The sequence below is a fragment of the Lutra lutra genome, chromosome 1 (genome assembly GCF_902655055.1).
Source record: "Lutra lutra chromosome 1, mLutLut1.2, whole genome shotgun sequence".
Taxonomy (NCBI): domain Eukaryota; kingdom Metazoa; phylum Chordata; class Mammalia; order Carnivora; family Mustelidae; genus Lutra; species Lutra lutra.
Window position 1 is genome coordinate 199,875,758 of NC_062278.1, and position 27,822 is coordinate 199,903,579.

The 27,822-nt window shown below is 40.2% G+C and overlaps 1 protein-coding gene across 3 annotated transcripts in view; it reads right to left on the reverse strand.

Moving 5' to 3' along the window:
- Window positions 1-27,822, reverse strand: part of CACNA2D3 (calcium voltage-gated channel auxiliary subunit alpha2delta 3) — an 880,032-nt gene that overhangs the window by 38,725 nt on the left and 813,485 nt on the right. For all 3 annotated transcript variants that reach the window (XM_047691716.1, XM_047691706.1, XM_047691725.1), the window contains one exon: window positions 23,168-23,279. In XM_047691716.1, the coding sequence (XP_047547672.1) occupies window positions 23,168-23,279 (112 nt within the window). The remainder of the gene's footprint in view (window positions 1-23,167; window positions 23,280-27,822) is intronic.

Genomic DNA, 27,822 nt, shown 5'->3' on the forward strand with positions numbered 1-27,822 from the left:
TCACTTACACATTTATTCTCTTGGGAAAGTTTGACTCAATCAGCAGTTTTCTGAGCACCATTTTATATGCAAAGCTGTAAGAATAGGGGATTTAACAGGATGTCCCATCTATAGTGAAATCAGTAGAAGACTTCCCAGACATTGAACACCAACTAAATGCCAGGTGTTGGATGAAACTCTTTTTCCTTTTAACTGCACCTTGTAACGTTACATCAAGCCAAAACCCTGCAGGCTCTATTAGCATCGTCGTTTTAGAAATGAACAAGTGGCAACTGAGATGGGTAATTAATTCATTTGCTGGCAAAGATCGCCCTATTAAGAAGGAATGGCATTGAGAATTCAAACCCAGGTTTGCATGATATCAAGCCTGAACTACTTTTTACCATGGTTCCAGCCTATTTCACCTGATTTGGTGGGGAAGAAAGACAAATAAACAGATGCTTAAACAGTTATGCCCTAGATGCTGTGAGAAAACTCCAAAAAGATCCAATGGAGATTTGCATGAAACTGGCATGCAGGAAGTGCAGGGCTCTTGTCAAATTGGATGTTTCTAATTTCTTCCCATAGGTCAAATGAAGAGTGCAGTTGTCAGTTTCCAAAGCAAACCTTCATGGTGAGATGAACTCAGTCTGACATAGTGACTTGGTACCATGACAGTGAGGCATTCACCCGGATGCCACTGGAATTTACTATCAGGCTTCAGGGTCAGGGTCAGACAGATGCTGACCTAATTCAAATCAAGAATTTAGGAGCTCTGTAGCACTGGTCAGGGTCTACCCACCTCTGAGCCTCAAGTTCCTCCTTGGTGAAATGCAGATGGAATGAAAAAATTGCAAGAATGATACACATGGAAATAGACATGAAGCTCTCAGCAAAAAGTAGACATTCAGTAAACAGCAATCGTATATAAATTCTCAGATAGGTTTGGATGTACAGAAATAATGCAAGACAGCAGGGGCAATCTACTTCAACAGAAATGGAATCATTTGTGAAATGTGCACTGTGATTTCCAAAAGTCAGTGTAGCAGTGCATTGTTTGTGAAACATCTGATACAATGATCCTGAGAATTTCTCCCACTTCCTTTTGACTGATTAGTTACTCCTCCAGTTATAGGGATCACGGGTGATTCTGACTGTCATCTTGTAACCTCTCCACCCATCATGAAGAACCTTGGTCATGAGCCAGTGGCTGGTGTGTTTGTTAAGGATCTTGGGCTCTATCTTCCTAGACATGAAGATGGTACTGAGATTATTGCTTGCCTCCCCTAGGTTGGCCAATGGGTTTTCCTGTCAAAATCATGAGCAATCCTAAAAAGGCGGAACTGGAGTTCACCTGAAAAAAAGAGGGAGAGAGAGAGAGAAATGCCAATCCTGAAGAAAAGCTGATCATTATAAAATGAATTCCCTTAAGTATACAAAATGTCCCGTGAAAAACTGGTTTGTGTCTAGAAATTTTATGTCTATATTCAATATGCTGCATTTCAAGCAGCATTTCTACTTTGATCCTTTGAGCTCCTTTAATACATCAGATGGGTTTTTAATACCCATAGGAATATATAAACTCTTTCCAAGCTAAACAAATGGAGGGCAAGCTGGAGAGTTAATAAACACACATCTATAGGGTTTTGGCAACTTGCTAAGCCACTTCAGGTGCAGCACGGGCAGCCCAAGGGAGGAACACAGACTACTCTTTGAGGCAGGGATGGTGGGCGTCACAGCACAAACAGCCATCGGGATGGAGACAATGCACCGCAGAAATGCAGCGCGAAAACGTCAATGGTGTGGATACAGCTCTGCGCTCCTCCATTCCCCATGCAAATAAACATTCTAAAAATATTCCTTGGCTATGCTGGTCTCCTACCCTCCGGCATGGAAGAGGAAAGCCTCCCTGTGTTGTGAGCCCAGCCAAACTTACATGTGCTCCCACCCTGCTTTCCCACACATTAAGAAACGCACAAATGGGAAATTGTGAGACTAATTCATGTCAGGTAGAGACCTGCCCAGTCATTATAGACATGCGCCCCTCTCATTTTGCATCACGGACTCACGAGGGAAAACAGTAATTTACAACATTTCCTGTACTAAAACCTCTCCAAACACTGATTATCAAAGGGCAAGTAAAGATAGCAACACCTACACAACCACCGTTCTACCTGAAACCTCAAAATTGTAATCGTCCTTGCATTTGGAATAGGGCGCCTTCTTCCTGGGGGTATCTGAGGAAGAGAATCAGCAAACTCCTATCTCTGGTAAAACACCTCATTGAACTGAGATCCAAAGAACTGGTAGGAAAATCAACCAGAGGTTTTAATCCTCATTATTCTAATGCCTCTGGGACATGTTTTCATCTTCTGGCACGATTTCAACAATTCAAAAGACAGCTCCCAAGATAAAGCATGGACCTCCCCTTCCCTCTTTTTTAAAGTTTCAAGCCAAGATGTTTTTAGCAACCACACACATACAGCACTAACTAGGTTGTTGATTGTCAGAGCTGGTACTGAATTATTCAAACCTGTCACCATACCCATAGTATGAAAAGAAGGTGGCCGTTTATGGAGGGACGAGCGGCACGTTCTCAACAGGAAGTGACCAAGTGTTGGGAAACTTTCAGATGGGATCATCCTGTTTTAAATCTTCCCTGATGGAAAGAAATCATTCTTGGGATCCAGAAGTTATTTCTACCACCTTTCTGTGAGGCGGAATAGGAAACAAGAACTTAGCGAGGAGGAGGAGCCTGGCTTTCCTCCGCTGCAGTGTGTGGGTGACACTGTAAAATTCAAAAGGACAGGAACTGTTTTGATTTGGGTGATCTACGGCCCTGCACACTGACAGCCAACATGGCGAGGTATGAGTGAGTAAATGGCACCAAGGGAAAACGTGAAGGAAAGTGAGTTGCGCAGCCCTCGATCTCCAAAGGGAAGAATTTGACCTTTGGTGTTAATCTCATTGTAGAGTGGAAAGTTGTCTTGTTTAGAAGTGAACTAAGCCCGCTGGAAAGGGCCAATGACTATTTCATGGGAAATTGAATCACATTTATTTACATATTTTAAACAAGATTGAGTACAGTAGTTTGGCAAGAATCTATAGAGCAGGAGATACAAAAATATTTCAACAAATTAGTGCACACTTGCAAATGAAGTGGTTGAAACTGTTATATTTTAACGCCTACAAATTACATTATTCATGACATTAATGTACTCCCACTGGCAAAGTCTGTGTCCAATTTGTGTAATGAAGTATCTGATCACTATTGAGTATGTGTAGTCCCTAATTCATATTTCCAATTTTTTTTATTTTTATTTATTTATTTTTTTTTTTTATGAACCAAGCACTCAAGGGGATCCAGGAAGTGGCGAAACTCCAAGGTCTAATTTATCTAGGACAGTCTTGTTGGAGCAAAAACCTCACCAACTACTTTTCACGATTGAAACCAGTAGTTTTACCTTCCAGTCTAAGAGGAAATCTGGAAGAGGAGGCTGACTGGAGTTCTGTGGTTTTCCTACATCTCTGTCAGCACAGATGGGTTTGTGGATTGTGCTCTATAAAAATATCTCCCATCTATGCAGCATTTACTCTGTGCTGGGTACTGGGCTAAGTATGCGTGTAATACTTTTTGTTTGTTTTTTTTTTTTAACCCACATACAGAGCCTATAAGGCAGGTATTATGCCCTTTGGGCAGGTAAGCAGAGCAGAACCCAGACGTTTAAATAAACCGGTCAGCCTCTTAATATGATTAAGGGTGGTAGCGCAGACTGTAGTCCAGCTGCCCAAGCCCAGCCTCTCAGCCTTGACTCAGGAAGACGCCATGTCCCCGATGTGCCATGGATCCATTTTACAGGTCGTTTCCAGAAGGCCCACGGATAAGAACACCTGCAGGGCATTCGCTGGGAACAGTCTGAAGACTTGTGGTAAAACGCCCACCCAGTGTGAGACCTCAACAGGAAATTGGAGTAGTTTGTAGGAAAATGGAATCCCTGAACTATGGTTCTCTGAACCGTAGCCCACGAAACATGTCAACACAGCTTCGAGACCAATTACTTTCTTTCAGCTTAGCGGACAAATGAAAGGCGCATGGGGAGAAGTGATGAGAGAAGCAAAGTGTAGCCACAGCTTTTGGGGGCTTCCAAGAAGATGAGCAAAGCTTGTGTTCTGATCCCAAAGTGAAACTGATGGCAACATAATTTTTATGAAAAGTGATGAGTGATACTAACCCCCCCAAAATGATATCTGTACGCATTTACACGCGCACACACACAACCAACAAAAAAATCTAATTTGCCTTACAAATGAATATCTTGCCAGCATTGAAATGTGACAAGATTTTTAAAGCTCTGGCATCGACCATGGTACACATGTTTCCCTTTATTCTTGATTAATTATTTTTCTTAATGGGCTCAAAGTAGTTAACATAGGGATTGGTTTTCATTCTGAGTGGATCCCTGTCTCAGCAAAGGTTGAGAGGGTATCAGGAATGAAAAAAAAAGTATTGGAAAATCGTAAAACACTGCATTCTTTTAGATATCCAATTTTGTTAAACTTGTTGACAGTCACAAATGCCCAGAAAATATGGGCTGAGTTTTTTTCAATTGCTGTTTGAATAACAGATTAATTTAATAATCAGTGGGATATTGAATGACGAAAATTATTGGTTAAAGCAGCCAAACCACCAACCCTAATGACATTCTTATGTAAATTCTTATTTTCTTTTAGGCTCCTGCATTCTTAATAAACCCTATATTTTTGAAAATCCTTTTTTAAACACTGCATACTGTCCCTTGGCTATAATATATCTGTCTATGATATATAAATGTCCACTTTTAGAATTGCCAATTTGAAGGTTTCTACTTAGAGCAACTGAGTCACCTCTTGATGTCTTTTCCATATAAAACCATCAAGCAATGCTGGAAACAGGAGATAAAAAGGAAGTGAGGAGCAGCCAGTCTTCAAAGATCACTGGAGACCAGAAAGACTTTACTATGTGGCCAGAACGACCTGACTTGGTTTCCTGAGTTCTAGCAAAATGGTTAGGCACCGAGTACATCCGCTTTTGTCTAAGAGACGGGCAGATCGTTAATGACAGTCCCCAGCAAACTACAGCATGAAGCATGTTCCCGTGGGAAGCGCACAGTTGCTCTATGGTTTGCAGTTGCTTGTGGAGGAAAGTAATCGCTGCTTTCAGAATGGTTTGTAACGGACACAGCTTTGTATGTTCCATTGCGGGAGGCGAGATGTTTTTCTTTGAAAAAGATCTTAGTGCGTAATTTCTGAAATGCTATAATTTCCACCAAACTCAGTTTCCAACTCGCTCCTGGCCAAACGCTGTAGGATTGTGTTATTTTTGAATGTCACTGCCCCTGACCTGAAGTTACCTACAAAGCGGGTTGAAAATTAGTAATTGTCTTAGAGAACCAGGCCTGCAAAATCTCACTCTTTCCAAGCAAAGGTTGACAAATTTCTACACAAATTAGATATAAAGCAGACGTGTGAATTCGGCTTCCTGGTTGCCACCAAACATGCTGGGAAGTGTACTGCAAAATCTACCAGTCGTCAACAAGGGAATGAGGACAAAAGTCAAACAGCATTATTTTTCTCCTTAACCTATTTTGTTCCAAGAATCCAAAGATCGTATGAAATTCAAATTGTTATCATAATACTTCAAAAAATACCCAGATGTATCTTCTAATAAACTTCATTTCATAAAATGGCTCAAGAAAAGAAAGGGATATGAAAGAGATACCAAAAGATTCAGGCCTTCACAGTATCTGAGACTATAATCACGAGCCTATTTTGTTATGATACGAGCATTGTACGATGATTTTATAACAAAGCCTCAGAAGGATTTTCAGCTTGGAAAAAAAAAAAAAGTCATGAATTGATTTCTCATTCAACTAGTTACCCTAGCTGATCTGTCAATATCTAGCCCTTAAAAAGAGGAGGAGGTGGCGGAGGAGAAACAAATGGGTTTTTTGCTCTACTAGGACCTGGGATCAAGTCCCTTATTGGGCTATCTGCTTAGCAGGGAGCCTGCTTCCCTTCCTCTCTCTCTGCCTGCCTCTCTGCCTACTTGTGATCTGTGTCAAATAAATAAAACCTTTTAAAAAAACCATTTTATTTATTTGACAGAGATCACAAGTAGGCAGAGAGGCAGGCAGAGAGGTGCGGGGAAGCAGGCTCCCCACTGAGCAGAGAGCCCGATGTGGGGCTCGATCCCACATCCCTGGGATCATGACCTGAGCGGAAGGCAGAGGCTTAACCCACTGAGCCACCCGGGTGACCATGACTTTCTGTTTCAAGAGACCATTACCATCACTCTGATTGCTGTGTTCATTTCTCCCATCATCTGGAATCTGATCATTTTTTCTCCCTTCTTTACAAGTTTTCTGTGGTGCCATCCTGGAGCTGGGGTAGGCAGTAGGACTAGTTCTCTTTGATAGGAGAATCGAAGGGGAAGTGTTATTCAGCCTTACTCATTTGTTGCCTGTTCTCCCTTCCCTCCTCACCCCCAGTTCTGTGTTCCAGCTTCCCTGAACTTCAAAAAATCTGTTGAACAAACCACAATTCCTCTTGCCTACATGGGGCTCTCCCCTCTGCTTGGATACTCTTACCTGTTAAGTCCTTCATATCCTGGTGGTCTGTCATTAAATATCACTTCTTCCAGGAAGCCTTTCTTGAATACCTCAAACCTCCCTTCTGTGCTTCTGTGTGGCATTTACTCTATAATCCTGACCCTACACATGGAGTGTTGACAACATCCAGGTATCTCTCTGTAAACTCCATGAAGACAGGAATCATGTGTGCCTTCTGGTCCCCAACAGTGTGGCCCAGTGTCTAGGCCACTTGATAGGACAGACAATCAAGAAATGTACATCAAATCCCTGAGCTGTCTTTAATGTTTTTTCTCTAAGGCCTTTTTGTTGTTGTTGTTGTTGTTCTCTAAGCTGATTCCTTAGAAACTTCCCTCAAGGTCATTAACACATCAGCCCTCATATCTTATGAACTAATTGCCATCTCACAAGTTAGACATTAGAAACAAGTAAAACCAATCACTGATGTTAGAACTTGAGAGGGTTGTCCTATGGTAAGTGGGGGCGCTGCTCCTCATAGGGCCAGGTAGGGGGCTTCCAAGGGGCTAGCAATAGTCATTCATTCACTTCTCAACCGAGTCCTGCGTATACAGATATGCCCACTTCGTGAAAATTAATCATGCTGCACACATATGGTTTGTACATTTTCTTGTACGTGCTACACCTCCATAAAAACTTTACTGAAAAAGAAAGAAAAAGCACAAGTCTCCATTCCTCTCCCTACTCACACCTTTGGGCCTTTATTATTTTGCTTCTGTTGCATATGACTGAATTACCAGGTGGTGGTCTTGAAGCTTTGAAATAAAAATCCTCCAAAGCCTGCACTGTCTTTTCAGTGTTGCCGGCAAATGGGATAAGGCCCACTGAACTTCCCAGCTGCCTGTGAGTCTGGAACCCAGTGTGGAAGTCAAGGCCCAAAGCAGACTCGTCACAGAGGACGCAAGGACCTTGAGTGTCAACTTCATGTCTCACCCAGCCTTGGATTTCCCAATGCACCTGAAATTCCTGCGCCATAACAGGAATGTAGTTACCCTCCATGGAATGAAAAGTAGTCTCTCTTTAGTTTGAAATCATAGTTTACTTATTTTAATCAAACTGCATTCATATTTTTGGCTTCAGATTGCAAGTCAACAAGGAAAAATATTGCTGGCCTTAGCAATCATCTGTCTTGGTTCTGTTTGTTTTCTCATTCAGAATGAAATAAGAAACCTAATTTACTCCACTAAATCTGATTACCTATTATGCAGTAAGAGATAGTGACTACCTTAGGAAATCTGTTATGATCAGTTATGATACTGAGGATATGATATCCCTCTGCTCAAAAAGGTTCGCAGTCTTTATAAAATCAACAGCATCCACTTCATGGAACCACACAGCCATGAACTGTCAATGATCCTCCTGTTACGTGAACTTCGGCCATCAAAAATACATAGATGTTGTATCTTTTCCTACAGGAATTCTACAGTAGCAAAGGGATGTGAAACTATCAAAAGGAAAATGAACATTTTAACAGAATGGTTAATGGGGGCTATCATCTTTACATACAAAGTTGGTAGGGCATTATGCTAGTATGAAATGGGGCCATTTATTGGGAACTTACTCTGTTCCAGGCATCATGCTCAATCCACAACATAAATTTTCTCATTTAATTCGTACAACCAGCCTATGATGTACTCAGTATTATTATTCCCCCAAAATTACCCGGGAAGAGCTGAGTTTCAGAGAGTTTAGGTTTTTGCTCAAGGTCACACAGCTAGCAGTTGCTGGAGTTGGGGCTCACACACTCTGAACTCCCTGATGCCACAGCTCCCAAGCTAAGCCACTATGCTCCAGTGCTTTTTTGTGGTGAGTCTAGAAAGTCCTCAGTCTGAAGTGCAAATACAGCATGGCAGATTAAGCCAATATGGAAGCCATTCTGCTCTAAACACTTAGACATGCTGGATGAAACAGTAGAACAGTACAAGCATGTTTGAAAACAAAAGAACTTACAGGACAAGACACTAAAAGCCAACATGTACATTTATAGCTAAGTGTAAGAAGCAGATAATCTGGTGCTGTCTGGGGTCTGAACGGGCAAAACAATATTAGCATGAGAAATCAGACTTTAAGCCGAAACTACATGCCACTTAGGAAAAATATTTACTGTAATTTATATGATGCGGAAACTCCTAAATATAAAAACCTACATAACAAGAATTCCCAGGCAGTCGATACGAACAGGATACATGATTGAAACCCAACTGTAAATCTACTGTGAAGAAAAACTCAAGCTCTGTTCTGTTCCCACAGAAATAATAATTAACAGTAAAAATCAATTCATGGCAAAAAATGACAGAACGCATGAGCCAATTATCTCCCAGGAAAGAAACGAGGCAAAAGAGACGAGGAAATTGGTACCCATCCCCCCAAAATTTAAACTACTGAAACAGCCTTAAAAGGCTTTATAATTAAGTATAGAAAATTTAAGAGTAAGAATCTATGCAAAGGAGGGCACCTGGGTGGCTCAGTGGGTTAAAGCCTCTGTCTTCGGCTCAGGTCATGATCTCGGGATCCTGGGATGGAGCCCCACATAGGGCTCTCTGCTCAGCGGGGAGCCTGCTTCCTCCTCTCTCTCTGCCTGCCTCCCTGACTACTTGTGATCTCTCTCTCTGTCAAATAAATAAATAAAATCTTAAAAAAAAAAAGAATCTATACAAAGGAGACACAGGTATTTGAAAATCTACTTTCTTGGCAACTTTAAAGTATCCAAGAATGCACAAATTTTAAAAGAAGACAATAATATACCTAAAAATAAATAGAAAGACAACTACATTAAAAATTCAATGGGCTCCAAGCATCAGACTAGACACAACCAGAAGAAAATTAATGAACTTGAGTTTAGGGAAATTACCCAGAAGAAAGCATATAAACACAGAGAAGCAAATTTATATCTAGACATGTGTCAGTGAAACCAGAATATCAAAGAAAAGCCCTTTAAAGGCCCTTTGAGATGGGGCAGGGTGGGGGTGGGGTGGGGGGGCAGGCCCACCTACAGAGGTGCAAAGCTAAAATTCGGAGACATGGAACAATATCTTCACAATACTTCAATTTAGGTAGCGTGGAGTTAAATGATCACTGCAGAGTACATAGTAAATAAAACATTTCAGACAAAGAATGAGATTATTTACCACTCCTAGATCATTCCTGAAAAACAAAACAAAACAAAACAAACTTCTAAAATATGGTAAAACAAGAAGCAATGGTTTAAAAAAAAGTGTGTAAACAAACTGGTAAACACCTCATTTACTACAGGCAGCAACAGCAATAATAAAATATTTGGTGGGTTAAAAACACAGCAGAGCTAAAATGTCAGGAAATATCACATGAAAGAGATGGGAGGTAACCCAAGTCAGAGGTTCTAAGAGTTTGTTCTGGAGGAGGGAAGAGATCCTGATACATGTACAAGGTTAAGGGTAAATATTTCAAGAAAAGAGTGCATACCTTACATACTAGGAAGGGAGAAAACAGGAATAGAGAAAACTCAATAGGTCCAATTGGAGGAAAAGAAAGGAAGGAAGTGAGGTAGGGAGGGAAGGAAGGAAGGAAGAAGGAAAGAGCACAGGGATAGACAGCCCATAAAATGATGGTAAAAATAATTCTAAGCACAGTAAATTATAAAAGATTAAATCTCCAATAATGGAGATAATAAAAATGCCAAAGCCAGCTGCATTCTATTTATAAGATAAAAAAAGAAAGTTGAAAATGGAGGGAAGGGGGAAAACAGGCCTAGGATATGTCACCAAAGAAATGCTGCATCTGTGCTGTTAGCAAACAAAATAGACATTAAAGCATAAAGTGCTTTCCCAGAGAGGGCTATCCAGTTGATCAGAGGAGTGATTTATCAGGATGTTATACCAATCTTGAACGGGGATATCTATGGTAACATAGCTTCCAAATATAAAAAGCAAAGTAAAATGAATGACATGAAGGAGTGGAAAGATCTATAAATCTGGTGAGAGCCTGATATCTAAAACAGAACAATAGCAACAAAAGTTTAGAACACAATGGACACACTTGAACCAATAGATACACATTAAAATCCCTGTACTCAGCTATTAGAGAATGAAACCTGCTTTCAAAAACATGTGGGCAGGTACCAGAATACAGAACAAGTTTCTGCACAGACCATGTGGTATGCAGACCGCAATGTCATTTAACCAGCAGTCAATAAGGAAAAAAAAATAGTCTCAAAACCCACATATTTTAGAAAATCTTCAAACAGTACTTAAAAATTTACTAGTTAAAAATATGGTGAAAATTAGAAAATTATCACAGCTGAATAATAATGAAAACTCTATATAAACTGAAATGCAGAGAAAAATTATACATATATATAAAATATATTTATTATATATATGAATGAAGTTACAAAAGCTAAGCATCAAACACGAAATGTTAGAAAATAATAAAGAGTAAAGCCTGAAAACATAGAAGAAGGGTAATAATACAGATAAGAAGCAAAATAAATGAAATAGAACATCAAAGAAACAACAGAGAAAATCTAACAAACTAAATGATGGTTCTTTGAAAAGGAAAAGAAAACAACATCTCTGTTAGTACCGAGAGTGAGGGAAGGAAGGAGGAAACAATGGAAGGAGGGAGTTAGGGAAGGAGAGAGAGAGAGAGGGAGGGAGAGGGAACAGGGAGAGGGAAGGAGAAGTAGGGAGCAAGAGGGAGGGGGAGGAAGAAAAAGGTAGGGAAAGAAAGAAGGAGGGAGAGTGAGAGAAAGAGGGAGAAGGTGGGAGAGGGAGAGGGTGGAGGAGGGAGAGGGGAGACGGAAGGAGAGGGGGAGGTAGAGAAAGGAAGGGAGAGAGAGAGCAAGAAGGAGTGGGAATAAGGGAAAGAAAGAGGGAGAGAGTGAGAGAGAGGGAAAGAGAGGGAGAGGGAGGGTGGGAGAAGGAAGAGGGGGTGAGAAGAGAAGGTATGGGGGGAAATGGGAGGGGAAGGGAGAGAAAATCACAAATATGGCAGCATTTTTAATCAAAAGAGAAGACTATTAACAAATGCATGCAATAAACATGAAAAGTGGGATGAAATAGTCAATTTTCTAAGAAATATAATTACCAAAATCATTTCAAAAAGAAATAAAAACACCAAAGATATCTAACCACTGAAGGAATTAATTTAGTAGTTGAAAATTTACTCACACAGAAATAAATAAATAAATAATGTATTGCTTGTTTATCATTTTATGGATAAATTTTACCATAGAAAGAAAGAAGCAGATAATTTAATCTCATACAAAATGTATAAGACCCAAGAAATTTCATGACAATAAAATGACCTTAATAACAAAGCCAAATGACAGTACATGAAAGGAAAAGCATAACCCACTCTTCCTTTTTTTAAACATTCATTTATTGATTTATGGCGGGGAGAGGGCAGAAGGAGAGGGAGAGAGAACCTTTGGCAGACTCCCCACTGAGTGCAGAGCCAGATGCAGGGTTTGATCCCAGGACCCTGAGATTATGAGCTGAGCTGAGATCAAGAATCATGCTTAGCCAATTGCGCACCAAAGGTGCCCCTAACCCACTCTTCTTTTTGAGAACAGATAGCAACTTCAATATAACACGAGCAAATGGACCTAGAAAGATGGTTTTGATTTTTTGTCTTTTGTAATCATGGAAATGAAAGACTATCCTGAGAAAAAAATGCATGTTTTCACATTAGAGACTCCATCTACCATTAAAAATATAGTATATATGATATATTTCATGATTTAAATTTTTTTAAAAAATTTACCAATGTAACTCAACATAACAAATTAAAATTATTTTCATAATTAATGTACAAAAATGTTTTTATATATATATATATATATTTTTTAAGATTTTATTTATTTATTTGACAGACAGAGATCACAAGTAGAGAGGCAGGCAGAGAGAGAGAGAAGGAAGCAGGCTCCCTGCTGAGCAGAGATCCTGATGCGGGGCTCGATAAGGACCCTGGGATCATGACCTGAGCCGAAGGCAGAGGCTTTAACCCACTGAGCCACCCAGGTGCCCCCAAAAAATGTTTTGATAAAATTCAACATCCATTCAAATTTCAAACAATAGCAACAAGAGCAACAAATACCCCTGAAGAGGTTTTCTTTAGCCTAATAAATAGTTAACTATCAAAAATCTAAGGCAACTCGGGAAATGGATAACAGTTACGGTTACACAACATTGCTAATCTACTTAATACTCTTGAACTGTACACTTAAAAATAGTCACAATGGGGGTGGTCTGGCTGGCTCAGTTAGGAAAGCAAGTAACTCTTGATCTTGGGGTGGTGAGTTCCAGCTCCACTCTCAGTGTAGAGAGTATATAAACAAACAAACAAGTAAACTTAAAAAGAAAATCACTGTCAAAATGTCCTTAAAAATAGTAACAAAGGTAAATTTAATATTATTAATATTTTACTATAATTTAGAAAACAGAAGAATGAAACTCAACCATTCTCTTACACTATACACAAAGATAAACTCTAAATGGATGAAAGATTTCAACATGAGACAAGAATCCATCAAAATCCTAGAGGAGAACATAAGCAGTAACCTCTTCAATATCGGCCAAAGCAACTTCTTTCAAGACTCATCTCCAAAGACAAAGGAAACAAAAGCAAAAATGAACTTTTGGGACTTCAGCAATATAAAAAGCTTCTGCACAGCAAAGGAAACAGTTAACAAAACTAAGAGGCAACCCACAGAATGGGAGAATATATTTGCAAATGACACTACAGATAAAGGGCTGGTATCCAAGATCTATAAAGAACTTCTCAAACTCAACACCCAAAAAACAAATAATCGAGTCAAAAAACAAGCAGAAAACATGAACAGACACTTCTCCAAAGAAGACTTGTGAATGACTAACAGACACATAAAAAAATGTTCAACTACATTAGCCATCAGAGAAATTAAAATCAAAACCACATTGAGATACCACCTTACACCAGTAAGAATGGCAAAAATTAACAAGGCAGAAATAGCAATTGTTGGAAAGGATGTGGAGAAAGGGGAACCCTCTTACACTGGTAGTAAGAATGCAAGTTGGTGCAGCCACTTAGGAAAATAGTATGGAGATTCCTCAGAAAGTGAAAAATAGAGCTACTCTGTGACCCAGCAACTGGGCTACTGGGTATTTACCCCAAAGATATAGTGAAAAGAAGGGCCACATGCACCCCAATGTTCATAACAGGAATGTCCACAATAGCTGAACTGTGGAAGAGGCGAGATGCCCTTCAACAGATGAATGGATAAAGAAGATGTGCTCCGTACATACAATGGAATATTACTCAGCCATCAGAAAGGATGAATACCCACCATTTTCACCGACGTGTTGAAACTGGAGGGGATTATGTTGAGTGAAATAAGTCAAGCAGAGAAAGACAGTTATCATATGGTTTCATTTGTATGTGGAACATAAGAAATAGCATTAGGAGAAGGAAGGGGAAAATGAAGAGGGGGGAATCAGAAGGTGACATGAACCATGAGAGACTATGGACCCGGGGAAACAAACTATAGGTTTCAGAGGGGAAGGAGGTTGGGGGGATGGGTTAGCCCGATGATGGGTATTAAGGAGGGCATGGATTGCATGGAGCACTGGGTGTTATATGCAAACAATGAATCATGGAACACTACATCAAAAACTAATGATGTACTGTATGGTGACTAACATAACATAATACAATGCAATACAATACAATATAATATAATACTATAGCATACCACATGATTTTACTTACCTGGAGAAACTAAAAAATAAGTCAACAAAACAAAACAAAACTCACATTTATAGATGGAGAGAAAAAAAAAATGGTGGTTGCCAGAGGGGAGGGGATGGGTGGATGAAATGGGTGCAGGGGATCAAGAATTATAAACTTTCAACAATAAAATAAATAAATCATGGGGATTTAATAAATCATAGAGTCAATGACATTGTATTAACTTCATAAGGTGACAGATGGGAGTTAGATTTATTGTGGTGACCATTTCATAATGTCTACACATGTCGAATCACTATGCTGTATAACAGAAACTAATATGATATTGTATGTGAATTATACTTCAATAAAAAAAATCCTGTAGCAAACATCATAGTTAACATGGAATTATTAGAAGAAATTCCTTTAAATTAGGAACAAGATACAGTTGTCTACTCTCAGTGCTTCTAGTCAACAATCCAGGTTACTTTTATGCAACAAAATAAGTACAGAGGATATAAAGGAAAATTTTCACAAAGGGTGTTACTGTGTGTGAAAAAAGTCTGAGAGAGGAGGAGAGTCAAGATGACGGAGGAGTAGCAGACTGAGATGACATCAGGTTATAGGAGTTCAGTTAGATAGTTACCAAACCATTCTGAACACCTACAAACCCAACAGGAGATTGAAGAGAAGAAAAGCAGCAATTCTAGGAACAGAAAATCGACCACTTTCTGAAAGGTAGGACATGAAAGAGAAGAGAATCCGAAGCAACAGGAAGATAGACTGGGTGAGGGTGGGGGGGGGGCAGCTCCCGGCCAGTGGCAGAGCAATGGAGCACAAAATCCGAACTTTAGAAGTCTTCTCCACTGAGGGACATCGCTCCAGAGGCTAAGTGGGGGTGGAGCCCTTGAGGGGACAGTGTGGTCTCAGGTCCCGCAGGGTCATGGAAGGATCAGGGGTGGCTGAGTGTAGCTGAGCTCACAGGTATCAAAGCGGGGAAGCCAGCTACAGAGATGGAGCTGAGGAGGGGCTCTCAGTTTGGGATTACCTTAAACTGTGATCTGCAGCACAGTCGGGCCACTGCTCTTTGAGCAGGGACAGCAAAAGTGGCAGATCCGAGGAGATCCCCTCCTTCCTCCTCCAGGAAGAGCGGTGTGGGAGCACAGTGCAGGAATCTGCTGGGTTTGGAGACTCCAAACGGGGCTGTGCACCAGAGACAGAAATGCTCAGTCACAGGCCGGGTGAGCTCAGAGCACGGCCAGAGACCAGGGACATGGGAGGGATTCACTGCTTTTCTCTGAGGGTGCACTGAGAAGTGGGGGCCCAAAGCTCTCTGCTCCTCCAGCCAGAGATTGGGAGACCGCCATTTTCATTCCTGTCCTCCAGAGCTCTACGGAAAGCGTTCAGGGAACAAAAACTCCCGAGAGCAAACCTGAACAGATTACTTAGCCTGGCCCCTGGCAAGGGCACGGAAATTCTGCCTCGGGCAAAGACATTTGAGAATCATGGCAACAGGCTCCTCTCCAAGAAGATCATCCAGAACATCCAGCCAAGACCAAGCTCACTGATCAAGGAGAACAGCGGAATTTTAGAGGAGGGAAAGCAAAGCATGGAATACATGGCTTTCTCCCCATGATTCCTTAGTGTTGTAAAGTTAATTAATTTTTTTAAATTTTATTTTTTTCTTATTCTAATTTTTTAAATTTTTCCTCTTTCCTCTTTTAACGTTTTTTAACTAGTGTATCTTAACAATACCTTTCTTTAAAAAAAATCTTTTTAAATCTTCATTGTTATAGTCATATTTTATCATTCATTGTATCTAACTTTATTCTGTGTATACATATAGGGTTTTTTCTTCTAAAAAATTTTGGGATACAATTTCTTCTAATAGAGCAAAAGATATCCTATCTAGCACAGGGCTTTGTTCTACCTCTAGCTAAGCAAATTCTCTCCACTTTCTTTTTCTTTTTTTTTTCCAACCAACATATCTTATCAATTCCTTTTTTAGAATTTTTTTTAAATTTTCATCTTTACATTCATATTCCATCCCTTTATCTTGTTTACCCTTATTTTTATATATATATATAAGTTTTTCTTTCTTTAAAATCTTGGGAGGTAGTTTCTTCTAAGAGACCAAAATACACCCAAAATCAAGTGGGTGGTTCTGTTCTATTCACCAGTCTAAAATATATATATATAATTTTTTTTTAAATTTCTTTTTAACCCTTTCTTCTCCCCCCAGTTTGGGGTCTCTTCTGAATTGGTTAGTGTATGTTTTTCTGGGATCTTTGCCACCCTTTTAGTATTTTATTCTCTCATTCATATATTTTTATCTGGATAAAATGACAAGGTGAAAAAACTCACCACAAAAAAAAAAAAAAAAAACAAGAGGCAGTACCAAAGGCTAGGGACCTAGTCAATATGCATATTGGTAATATGTCAGATCTAGAGTTCAGAATGATGATTCTCAAGGTGCTAGCTGGGCTTGAAAAAGGCATGGAAGATAAGAGAGAAACCCTGTCTGCAGAAATAAAAGCCCTTTCTGGAGAAATAAGAGAATTAAAATCTAACCAAGCTGAAATCAAAAAAGCTATTAATGAGGTAAAATGAAAAATGGAGGCTCTTACTGCTAGGATAAATGAGGCAGGAGAGAGGATAAATGATATAGAAGACCAAATGATGGAGAATAAAGAAGCTGAGCAAAATACAGACAAACAACTACTGGACCACGAGGGGAGAATTCGAGAGATGAGTGATACCACAAGATGAAACAATATTAGAATAATTGGGATTCCAGAAGAAGAAGAAAGGGGGGGGGCAGAAGGTATATTGGAGCTAATTATTATACAGAATTTCCCTAAGATGGCAAGGGAAACAAGCATCAAAATCCAGGAGGCACAGAGAACCCCCCTCAAAATCAATAAAAATAGGTCTACACCCCATCATCTAATAGTAAAACTTACAAGTCTTAGTGACAAAGAGAAAATCCGGAAAGCAGCTCGGGACAAGAAGTCTGTAATATACTATGGTAGAAATATGAGATTGGCAGCAGACTTATCCACAGAGACCTGGCAGGCCAGAAAGAGCTGGCATGATATATTCAGAGCACTAAATGAGAAAAACATGCAGCCAAGAATACTATATCCAGCTAGGCTATTACTGAAAATAGAAGGAGAGATAAAAAGCTTCCAGGACAAACAAAAACTAAAAGAATCTGTAAACACCAAACCAGCCCTACAGGAAATATTGAGAGGGGTCCTCTAAGCAAAGAGACAGCCTAAAACTAGTAGAGCAGAAAGGAAAAGAGACAATATACAGTAACAGTCACCTTACAGGCAATGCAATGGCACTAAATTCATATCTTTCAATAGTTATCCTGAATGTAAATGGGCTAAATGGCCCAATCAAAAGACATAGGGCATCAGAATGGATTAAAAAAACAAAACCCATCAATATGCTGTCTATAAGAAACTCATTTTAGACCCAAAGACACCTCCATATTTAAAGTGAGGGGATGGAAAACAATTGGGATGCTAATTTTGATGCTAATGGACATCAAAAGAAAGCTGGGGTGGCAATCCTGATATCAGATAAATTATATTTTAAGCCAAAGGCCATAAGAGATGAGAAAGGACACTACATCATACTCAAAAGGTCTGTCCAACAAGAAGATCTAATAATTTTAAATATCTATGCCCCTAACATGGGAGCAACCAACTATAGAAACCAATTAATAACAAAATCAAAGAAACACATCAACAGTAATACAATCGTAGTCAAGGACTTTAACACCCCCCTCACTGAAATGGACAGATCATCCAAGCAAAGATCAACAAGGAAATAAAGGCTTTAAATGACACACTGGACCAGATGGACATCACAGATATATTTGGAACATTCCATCCCAAAGCAACAGAACACACATTCTTCTCTAGTGCACATGGAACATTCTCCAGAATAGATCACCTCCTGGGTCACAAAGCAGGTCTCAACCAGTACCAAAAAATTAGGATCATTCCTTGAATATTTTCAGACCATAATGCTCTGAAGCTAGAACTCAATCACAAGAGGAAAGTTGGAAAGAATCCAAATACGTGGAGGCTAAAGAGCATCCTACTAAAGAATGAATGGGTCAACCAGGAAATTAAAGAATTGAAAAAATTCATGGAAACAAATGATAATGAAAACACAACTGTCCAAAATCTATGGGACTGCAAAGGCAGTCCTGAGAGGAAAGTATATAGCGATACAAGCCTTTCTCAAGAAACAAGAAAGGTCTCAAATACACAACCTAACCCTACACCAAAAGGAGCTGGAGAAAGAACAGCAAAGAAAGCCTAAACCCAGCAGAAGAGAAATCATAAAGATCAGAGCAGAAATCAATGAAATAGAAACTGAAAGTACAGTAGAACAAATCAATGAAACTAGGAGCTGTTTCTTTGAAAGAATTTATAAGATTGATAAACCCCGGCCAGGTCCTTTCTAGAGAAAGGACCCAAATAAATAAAATCATGAATGAAAGAGGAGAGATCACAACCAACACCAAAGAAATACAAACAATTATAAGAACATATTATGAGCAAATATACACCAGGAAATTAGACTATCTGGAAGAAATGGATGCATTCCTAGAGACATATAAACTACAAAAACTGAACCAGGAAGAAATAGGAAACCTGAACAGACCCATAGCCAGTAAGGAGATTGAAGCAGTCATCAAAAATCTCCCAACAAACAAGAGCCCAGGGCCAGACACCTTACCAGGGGAATTCTATCAAACACTTAAAGAAGAATTAATACCTATTCTCCTGAAACTGTTTTAAGAAATAGAAATGGAAGGAAAACTTCCAAACTCATTTTATGAGGCCAGCATTACCTTGATCCCAAAACCAGACAAAGACCCCATTTAAAAAGAGAATTACAGACCAATATTCTTGATGAGCACAGATGCAAAAATTCTCACCAAAATACTAGCCAACAAGATCCAACAGTACATTAAAAGATTATTCACCACAACCAAGTGGGATTTATTCCAGAGCTGCAAGCTTGGTTCAACATCTGCAAATCAATCAATGTGATACAATACATTAATAAAAGAAAGGTTAAGAACCATATGATACTCTCAATAGATGCTAAAAAAGCATTTCACAAAGTACAGCATCCTTTCTTGATCGAAACTCTTCAAAGTGTTGGGATAGAGGGTACATACCTCAATATCATCAAAGCCATCTATGAAAAACCCACAGTGAATATCATTCTCAATGGAGAAAAAGTGAAAGCTTTTCTGCTAAGGTCAGGACCATGGCAAGGATGTCCATTATCATACTGCTATTCAACATAGTACTATAAGTCCTAGCCTCAGCAATCAGACAACAAAAAGAAATTAAAGGCATCTGAATTGGCAAAGAAGAAGTCAAACTATCACTCTTTGCAGATGATATGATACTTTACGTGGAAAACCCAAAGGACTCCACTCCAAAACTGTGAGAACTCACACAGGAATTCAGTAAAGGGTCAGGATATAAAATCAATGCACAAAAATCAGCTGCATTTCTATACACCAACATTAACACAGAAGAAAGAGAAATTAAGGAGTTGATCCCATTTACAATTGCACCCAAAACCATAAGACATCTAGGAATAAACCTAATCAAAGAGACAAAGAATCTGTACTCAGGAAGACACAAAGAAATGGGAAAACGTTCCATGCTCATGGAATGGAAGAACAAATATTGTGAAAATGTTTATGCTACCTAAAGCAATCTACATGTTTAATGCAATCCCTATCAAAATACCATCAATTTTTTCCCAAGAAATGAACAAATAACCCTAAAATTTATATGGAACCAGAAAAGACCTCAAACAGCCAGAGGAATGTTGGAAAAGAAAGCCAAAGTTGGTGGCATCACAATTCCAGACTTCGAGCTTTTTTACAAAGCTGTCGTTATCAAGACAGTATGGTACTGGCACAAAAACAGACACCCAGATCAATGGAACAGAAGAGAGAGCCCAGAAATAGACCCTCAACTCTATGGTCAACTAATCTTTGACAAAGCAGGAAGGAATGTCCAATGGAAAAAAGACAGTCTCTTCAACAAATGGTGTTGGGAAAATTGGACAGCCACATGCAGAAGAATGAAACTGGACCATTTCCTTACACCACACACGAAAATAGACTCAAAATGAATGAAAGACCACAATGTAAGAAAGGAATCCGTCAAAATCCTTGAGGAGAACACAGGCAGCAACCTCTTCCACCTCAGCCGCAGCAATTTCTTCCTAAAACATCGCCAAAAGCAAGGGAAACAAGGGCAAAAATGAACTATTGGGACTTCATCAAGATCAAAAGTTTTTGCACAGCAGAAGAGTCAGCAAAACCAAAAGACAACTGACAGAATGGGAGAGAATATTTGTAAACGACATATCAGATAAAGGGCTAGTATCTAAGGAACTTAACAAACTCAACACCCAAAGAACAAATAATCCAATCAAGGAATAGGCAGAGGACATGAATAGACATTTCTGCAAAGAAGACATCCAGATGGCCAACAGGCACATGAAAAAGTGCTCAACATCACTTGACATCAGGGAAATACAAATCAAAACCACAATGAGATACCACCTCACACCAGTCAGAACGGCTAAAATTAACAAGTCAGGAAACAATAGATGCCGGCAAGGATGCGGAGAAAGGCAAACCCTCCTACGCTGTTGGTGGGAATGCAGGTTGGTGTAGCCACTCTGGAAAACAGCATGGAGGTTCCTCAGAAAGTTGAAAATAGAGCTACCTTATGACCTAACAAGCGCACTACTGAGTATTTACCCTAAAGATACAAATGTAGTGATCTGAAGAGGCACATGCACCAATGTCTATAGCAGCAATGTCCACAATAGCCAAACTATGGAAAGAACCTAGATGTCCATCAACAGATGAATGGATAAAGAAGATGTGGCATATACATACAATGGAATACTATGCAGCCATCAAAAGAAATGAAATCTTTCCATTTGCAACGACATGGATGGAACTAGAGGGTATTATGCTGAGCAAAATAAGTCAATCAGAGAAAGACAATTACCATATGATTTCCCTGATATGAGGAATTTGAGAGGCAAAGTGGGGGATTTGGGGGGTAGGGAAGGAAAAAATGAAACAAGGTGGGATTGGGAGGGAGACAAACCATAAGAGACTCTTAATCTCAAAAAACAAACTGAGGTTTGCCAGGGGGAGGCGGGTATGGAGAGGGTGATTGGGTTATGGATATTGGGGAGGGTATGTGCTATGGTGAGTGCTGTGAATTGTGTAAGACTGACAATTCACAGACCTGTACCCCTGGGGCAAATAATACATTATATGTTAATTTAAAAAAAATTCCGAGAGAAGCGATACACAAACTATTAAATCTAAAAGAGTATTTAGCAACTGGATACAAGATTTTCAATATACAGAGTTGTTCTCATATTCTAACAATTATCAATTAGAAAATGCAGTTTTTTTTTTTGAAAATGCAGTTTTAAATATATGCCATTTCTGATAGCAGGAAAAACTATATGTTTTCAAGGTATAAATCTAACATAAAATTATAAAACTCTATGAAAAGACATGTAAATAAAGAGACATACTAAGTTTATAAATGTAAAGTTCCAGTATTATACAAGATAGCAATTATCTTCAAATTAATCTATAACTTACAGCAATTTTAATCAAAACTATGTCATAATTCTTAGAAATGAACAAGCTGATTATAAAATTAATATCAAAGAGGAGAGAAAAAAATAGCCATGACAACTTAGAAGAATATGGAAAAGATATTTGTTCTCCTAAATATAAAATCATATTATAAAGCTCTAATAATTAAAGAGCTATGGTATTGACATCAGTACTGACAAACCATAAAACCAGGAAACAGACCTGCATACAGATGGGAACTCACCCTATATGACACAGGTGTCACAATAAATCAACTGGAACAACAACAAAAAAAGACCATTCAATAAGCAGTGCTGGTTGACAGGGAACTATATTGAAAAAGATGAAATTAGATGCTACCTTATGGCACACACAAATAAATTCAAGAGAGATTCAAGTCCTGAAGGTGAAAGTCAACACTGGAAGTATTTGGAATAAAATGATTTGAGAATACCACTATGACATGAGGGCACAAACTAATTTCTTAAAGCACAAGTGCACAAATCATAGAACAGAATAAATTAGACTACATTAAAATAAAGGCAAAGGAAAATTTATGCATCTAAAGACATTACAGAAGATGAGGAGTCAGACGAAGGACTAGGAAGACACATATGTAAAGCATACAACTGGAAAGAAATTGCACCCAAAAACTAGAACACCAAACCAGTAAGAGTGGATTCATCACCCAACAGGCAACTGCCAACAAATGAAGGGTAAAGAAACCCAAATGATCACTAAAACCATTTTAAAAAAGCCCAACGTCATTAGGAATCAGGGAAATGCCTAGTAAGTGACCAAGACTCATTCCCCAGATGTCAGATTCCAGTGACTCCTAAAGATTTGATGCCTCCAGGAAAGATACAGAAGGATTTTTCCCAACAGATGGTTGAAATGGCCAACCATCAACTGGGAAAACACCAATTAGGACTTTTTCCAACCAGCAATAAACTCAACTAAAAACCTTGTCTATTCTAGGATACTTTCTCAAGCATTTTGAACCTTTCCCAAGTCCTAAATGATCTAACAAAGCCAAGTGACGTTTTTTTCAAGCCAGTAGAAACACCTCCTCACACAAGAGGGTCACCATGTTTCCACCTCTCACTGTGATTGTGAGCACGCGGACACATTGGGAGTTCTACACTGAGCAGAAAGGAGGCGGGAGGCTTACTTGGAGCAGTCTTCACAAGCAATGTTCCCTGAGGTTTCCTTGATGGTGCGCTCAGAGACAAATGCTGGATATTCAGTATCACAAGGCTCCAGGGTCTGTTTCAATTTCTGGGCTGTAGGAATAGGAAAAAAAAAAGAAAAAGTAAAAAAGATAAAGAACAAAGGCACAGGCTTTCTTGTGACTGGCAGCCCACAGTAACTCAGAACACAGTTTTCCTCCTGCCGTGCTGTGATTTTTCTAGGCATAGCATAATGCATTATTTTCTAATTAGTCAAGTGATTTCATCTGCCAAGCAACTCTATAAGCTATAATTCCTCAAGCCGTTGTGTTGGCTTCATCCACTATCATTTATGCATCACAAGAATACTTTCTGGGACAACATCAGTCAACGGGTCTCTGACTTCAGACTTACTTGAACTCAGCAATAACACATATGTGTATTGGAATAAATGTATAAAATAGAAGTTACACCATATTATTTAGGGTGACACAAAGGTCATGATACAATTGCATGGTTTTATGACAGAAACAAAATTGAAGTACGGAATAGTAAAATACGTAATGTCTTTGAACCACAGCCATATAACTGATCTTACTCTTATGAAGTTCCTTGTCCACGAATGCAGCTAGATAACCCTGGTACATGGATGGGTACCTAGTAGGAACTTGGTAATGTTTCGGCGGTTGATAAAATAATGTAAACGAGTTATGTCCAGTGGGCAAGTTCCAGAAACTCTTTAAGTTTCAATTTCAATGTTTAAATTGGGGCTAATCCAGTCCCTCTAACAGAGGGTGATTTGAGAAGTAAATGAAACATTATATGTTGAGTACTTAGTAGAGTACTTGGAACATAATGAGTGCTGCGTGAATGTCCGCTAATAATAATAATAAATGGTAACAACAGTAACCAATAAGAACAACAACACTAGCATTCTAATGACACCATCATAATACTAAAATGATAATGGTAGATACTGTAACATAGTGGTTAAGGTTGAAGACTGAAAGAGAAGTTTGGAGTATAAATCCCCGGCTCCATTGCTTCTGGCTAATCCTCAGTATTCTCATCTGCAAAATGGAAATGGCAATAGTATGGGTCCTTGTCACAGGACTGGTCACTCATTAATATCTGACCAGTAGGGGGCGCCTGGGTGGCTTAGTCGGTTAAGGATCCGACTCTTGATTTCTGCTCAGGCCATGAACTCAGTGTTCTGAGATGGAGCCCTGCCTTGGGCTCCACACTGGATGGGAGCCCGTTCACGATTCTCTCTCACCCTCTCCCTCTGCCCCTCCCACTCCTCTAAAAAAAAAAAAAAAAGATCTTATCAGTAGAATGTTCATAGGTTTCCAAGACCCAAACTTTGTAAAAAGGTTGTGGCTGATATTTTATATGGAAATATAAACACCTATTTATAAATATAGAATATATAATTTACATTTTCAACTCCAAAACTTGGTAGGATTTTAACAAAATGCTGTTTGGACAAAATCTCAAGTTATATTCCCAATGCAGTTGGTTGGATGTCAGAAGCCCGGCGACATTTCATTTCATTCATTCATCAGAAGCCCGACAAAACATGTCACATTTTGTGAAATGGCCGTGGGGAGGCTGCTGGCACTAAGTGGGCCAGCACAGGATTGCTAAGTGCAAAAGGAGCCCTTGGTAACCACCAGATATTTGTTGGCTGATTAGGAAGCCATGTTCCAAGCATGTATATTCTAATGTGACTTTTTTTAAAATAGGCTTTTCCCTAAGCTTTAATTATTTTGAGGAAATTGATTGGGGGCTTGGGGTTAAAGCATAATTCATTGTCATTTTTCTCCTCTCAAAGGAGAAGAAGGAAGTGGATTCAATCAGCTTTTTAAAAAATGTATGACCTGCGATTTTTCAGAAACTGGTCACTGACATGAAAGGCACGATGCCCACGCCAAGGCACGGAGTTGTTCTGAGTAATGAACCGACCAAGGCAGGCACGGCTCTTCACCAGGGGCCGCGTGTGCTCACTTCCATATACATGCAGGTGCAGACACGCAAAGAGCCTTCATGAGTTGCTAGCTCTGGAGCGTGTCACCACCCACGTGCCAGGAGCTGGACTAATCACATAGCAGCGAAGGGCACTAACTAAGGGGCACGAATCTTGGCACCGCTGTGGGACAGCAGGTGAGTTCAATCTCTTGACGCCTCCGTGTTCTCCTCTGTAAAATGGGAATAAGACGGAATAACCTCACGTGGTTGTGTGAGAGTCAGACGCATTCATGCCTGGCAAGCGGCGGGGGCACTGTGAGGGGCTCTCTAACCCAACATGCTTCCTGCCACGTGACTGCGTGTTATTACCCCGAATCGTCAGAAACGGTGGGCCTTTCTGAAGCATCACTTTTTGGTTAGAAAAGGCCAATGGCTACCTCCCAGAGTCCTGGCTTCACTGCAGGGACAGCATGGGCGAGTGTCATGCTCCCAACAGCCTGGGTCCCCAACCCTGCCTGTCTCCCCTCCCCTCCCCCGTGCCCTGAGGTGCTGGCTCATGCAAGTGTCAACACAAGCTTACTGAATATATGAATAATTCCCCTGAAAGGCGTTTTTCAGGCAAACAGACAAAGGGAATGTAAGCATCTCAGGCCCTCATGACAAATCACCTGCCTTCAAGGGGAAGGTAAGGTCAGTTTTAGGAAGCCCAGGGTTAAACAGCCCCAGCACAGAGCAGGGGCACCTGGTGGAAACATCGTTCCCTTCCACTTTCTTCTCCACTGCCTCTGATTTTGTCAGGAGGACAGCTTTGTCAGACGCTAGGAAGTTTTCCCCACCTTTCTTTCTTTTTCATTATCCTTTCATTTGCTCTCCCCCACCCCACCCCCGCCTCTTTTTTTTTTTTTTTTTAATTTGGGGAGGCCACCCATAAAGCTCAGAGCATCTGGCTACAATTTGGTCACACTTTTTATTTTCATGGTTCTTGTGTTCGCAATTGACTCCTTTGAGTAGCAAGTGAGAGCGACTTTCCATTGGGGAAACTTCCTTTTAATATTTAAATCATTCGAATTTCAAAAAAAGTGAGTCCCTTAAAATGAAATAAAGATCAAGTAAAAAAACAAAACAAAACCCAAACAACGCGGATTATAAGTGGATACGGTTCACGTATGCAGATGGCACATAATAAGCTCATGTTGGTAACGGCTACGCTTATTAAGAAATTGCTACATGCCAGATGCTGTTCTGCTTTACATGTATTAATTTATTTAACAGTAAAACATGACAAAATGAAAAAGAAGAATAAAGTATAAGATGGGAATCTTTTTTTTTTTTTTTTTTTTGCAGGTTAGTGAATGGAAGACAACTGAATGAATTGCCCAAATTCATCCAGTGAGTATGTGACAGAGCCAAAATTTGAACTTGGGCCTTCTGGCTCCAGCACACATATATTTAACTGCTCTGTGATGTTCGGCCAATGAAAGGAAGGAAGGAAGGTCTTTGGGGCGGGCTGAGATAGGCAGCACACATGATTTATTTTATTTTATTTATTTATTTTATTTATTTGACAGATGGAGATCACAAGTAGGCAGAGAGGCAGGCAGAGAGAGAGGAGGAAGCAGGCTCCCTGCTGAGCAGAGAGCCCAATGCGGGGCTCGATCCCAGGACCCTGGGATCATGACCTGAGCTGAAGGCAGAGGCTTTAACCCACTGAGCCACCCAAGTGCCCCAGCACACATGATTTAAATGGGCCCGATAATTGCACCATCTCTAATTGTAATTGTCTGGGCCCAGTTACTATGGAACGAGTCCAGCGCTCTCAATGGTGAGGCTCATTTGGCTCGGATCCTTCCTGGAGATGAAATTCGTGTTCCCTTCGCAAGGCACCCATACTGATGTGGCGATAAACCCTCGTCAACTCTGTTTGCAACACGACTATAGACTGGCTGCAAGTCGTCTGCTGGGCTTCTGGGCCACATGCGAATTATCGTATAAAACCATGGCCACATTTAATCTAAATAACATGGTTTACAATGAAGACCTTCCCTTGTCTGGAGCGCTATGGACACCGCATATATTTGCCGGTCGTTACTGCTCATCTATGCCATTCTGAACCGATCTGGCTGCCAGGGATCTCCTGAGTGCTGTTTTAGCCACTGGGCATTTACATCACATTATCTTACAAAGGTGGAGGTACTAGAGGTCATGAACTTCGGCTGGGCTGATTCCTTGTTGTAGGGAAAATTGGGGTTCAGAAAGCAGACATGGCCTGCCTGGAGTCCCCCGGAGAGAGGCTCACCATGACCATCATCTACTTAAACACCAAAACTACCATCACCACTTTCATAGCCCATACCCGCGAAGCACTCACCCCATGCCAAACACTCCGCTAGGTCTTTTGCCTGGATGGAGTCCTCACCGTCATGCAGTGAGGAAGGCCTGCCGCTCTCCTGTCTTCACAGATGGACAAACTACAGCCCAGAGAAATTAAGTGACACTGCCTGCCCCAAGTCACGTTGCCGTAAGCTCGGGAGCCCAGACCTGCTTGTGCGCGGTCACGTTGTGGGGCCGCCATTCTGCACCGTTACACCGCTCTACCTCCCGTCCCCATGAGGCCGGCGGCCCCAGGCCGAAGCCGTGACCTACCACTCACTCACAATGAAGCACCCAATGGAGCAGCCACACAATTGAA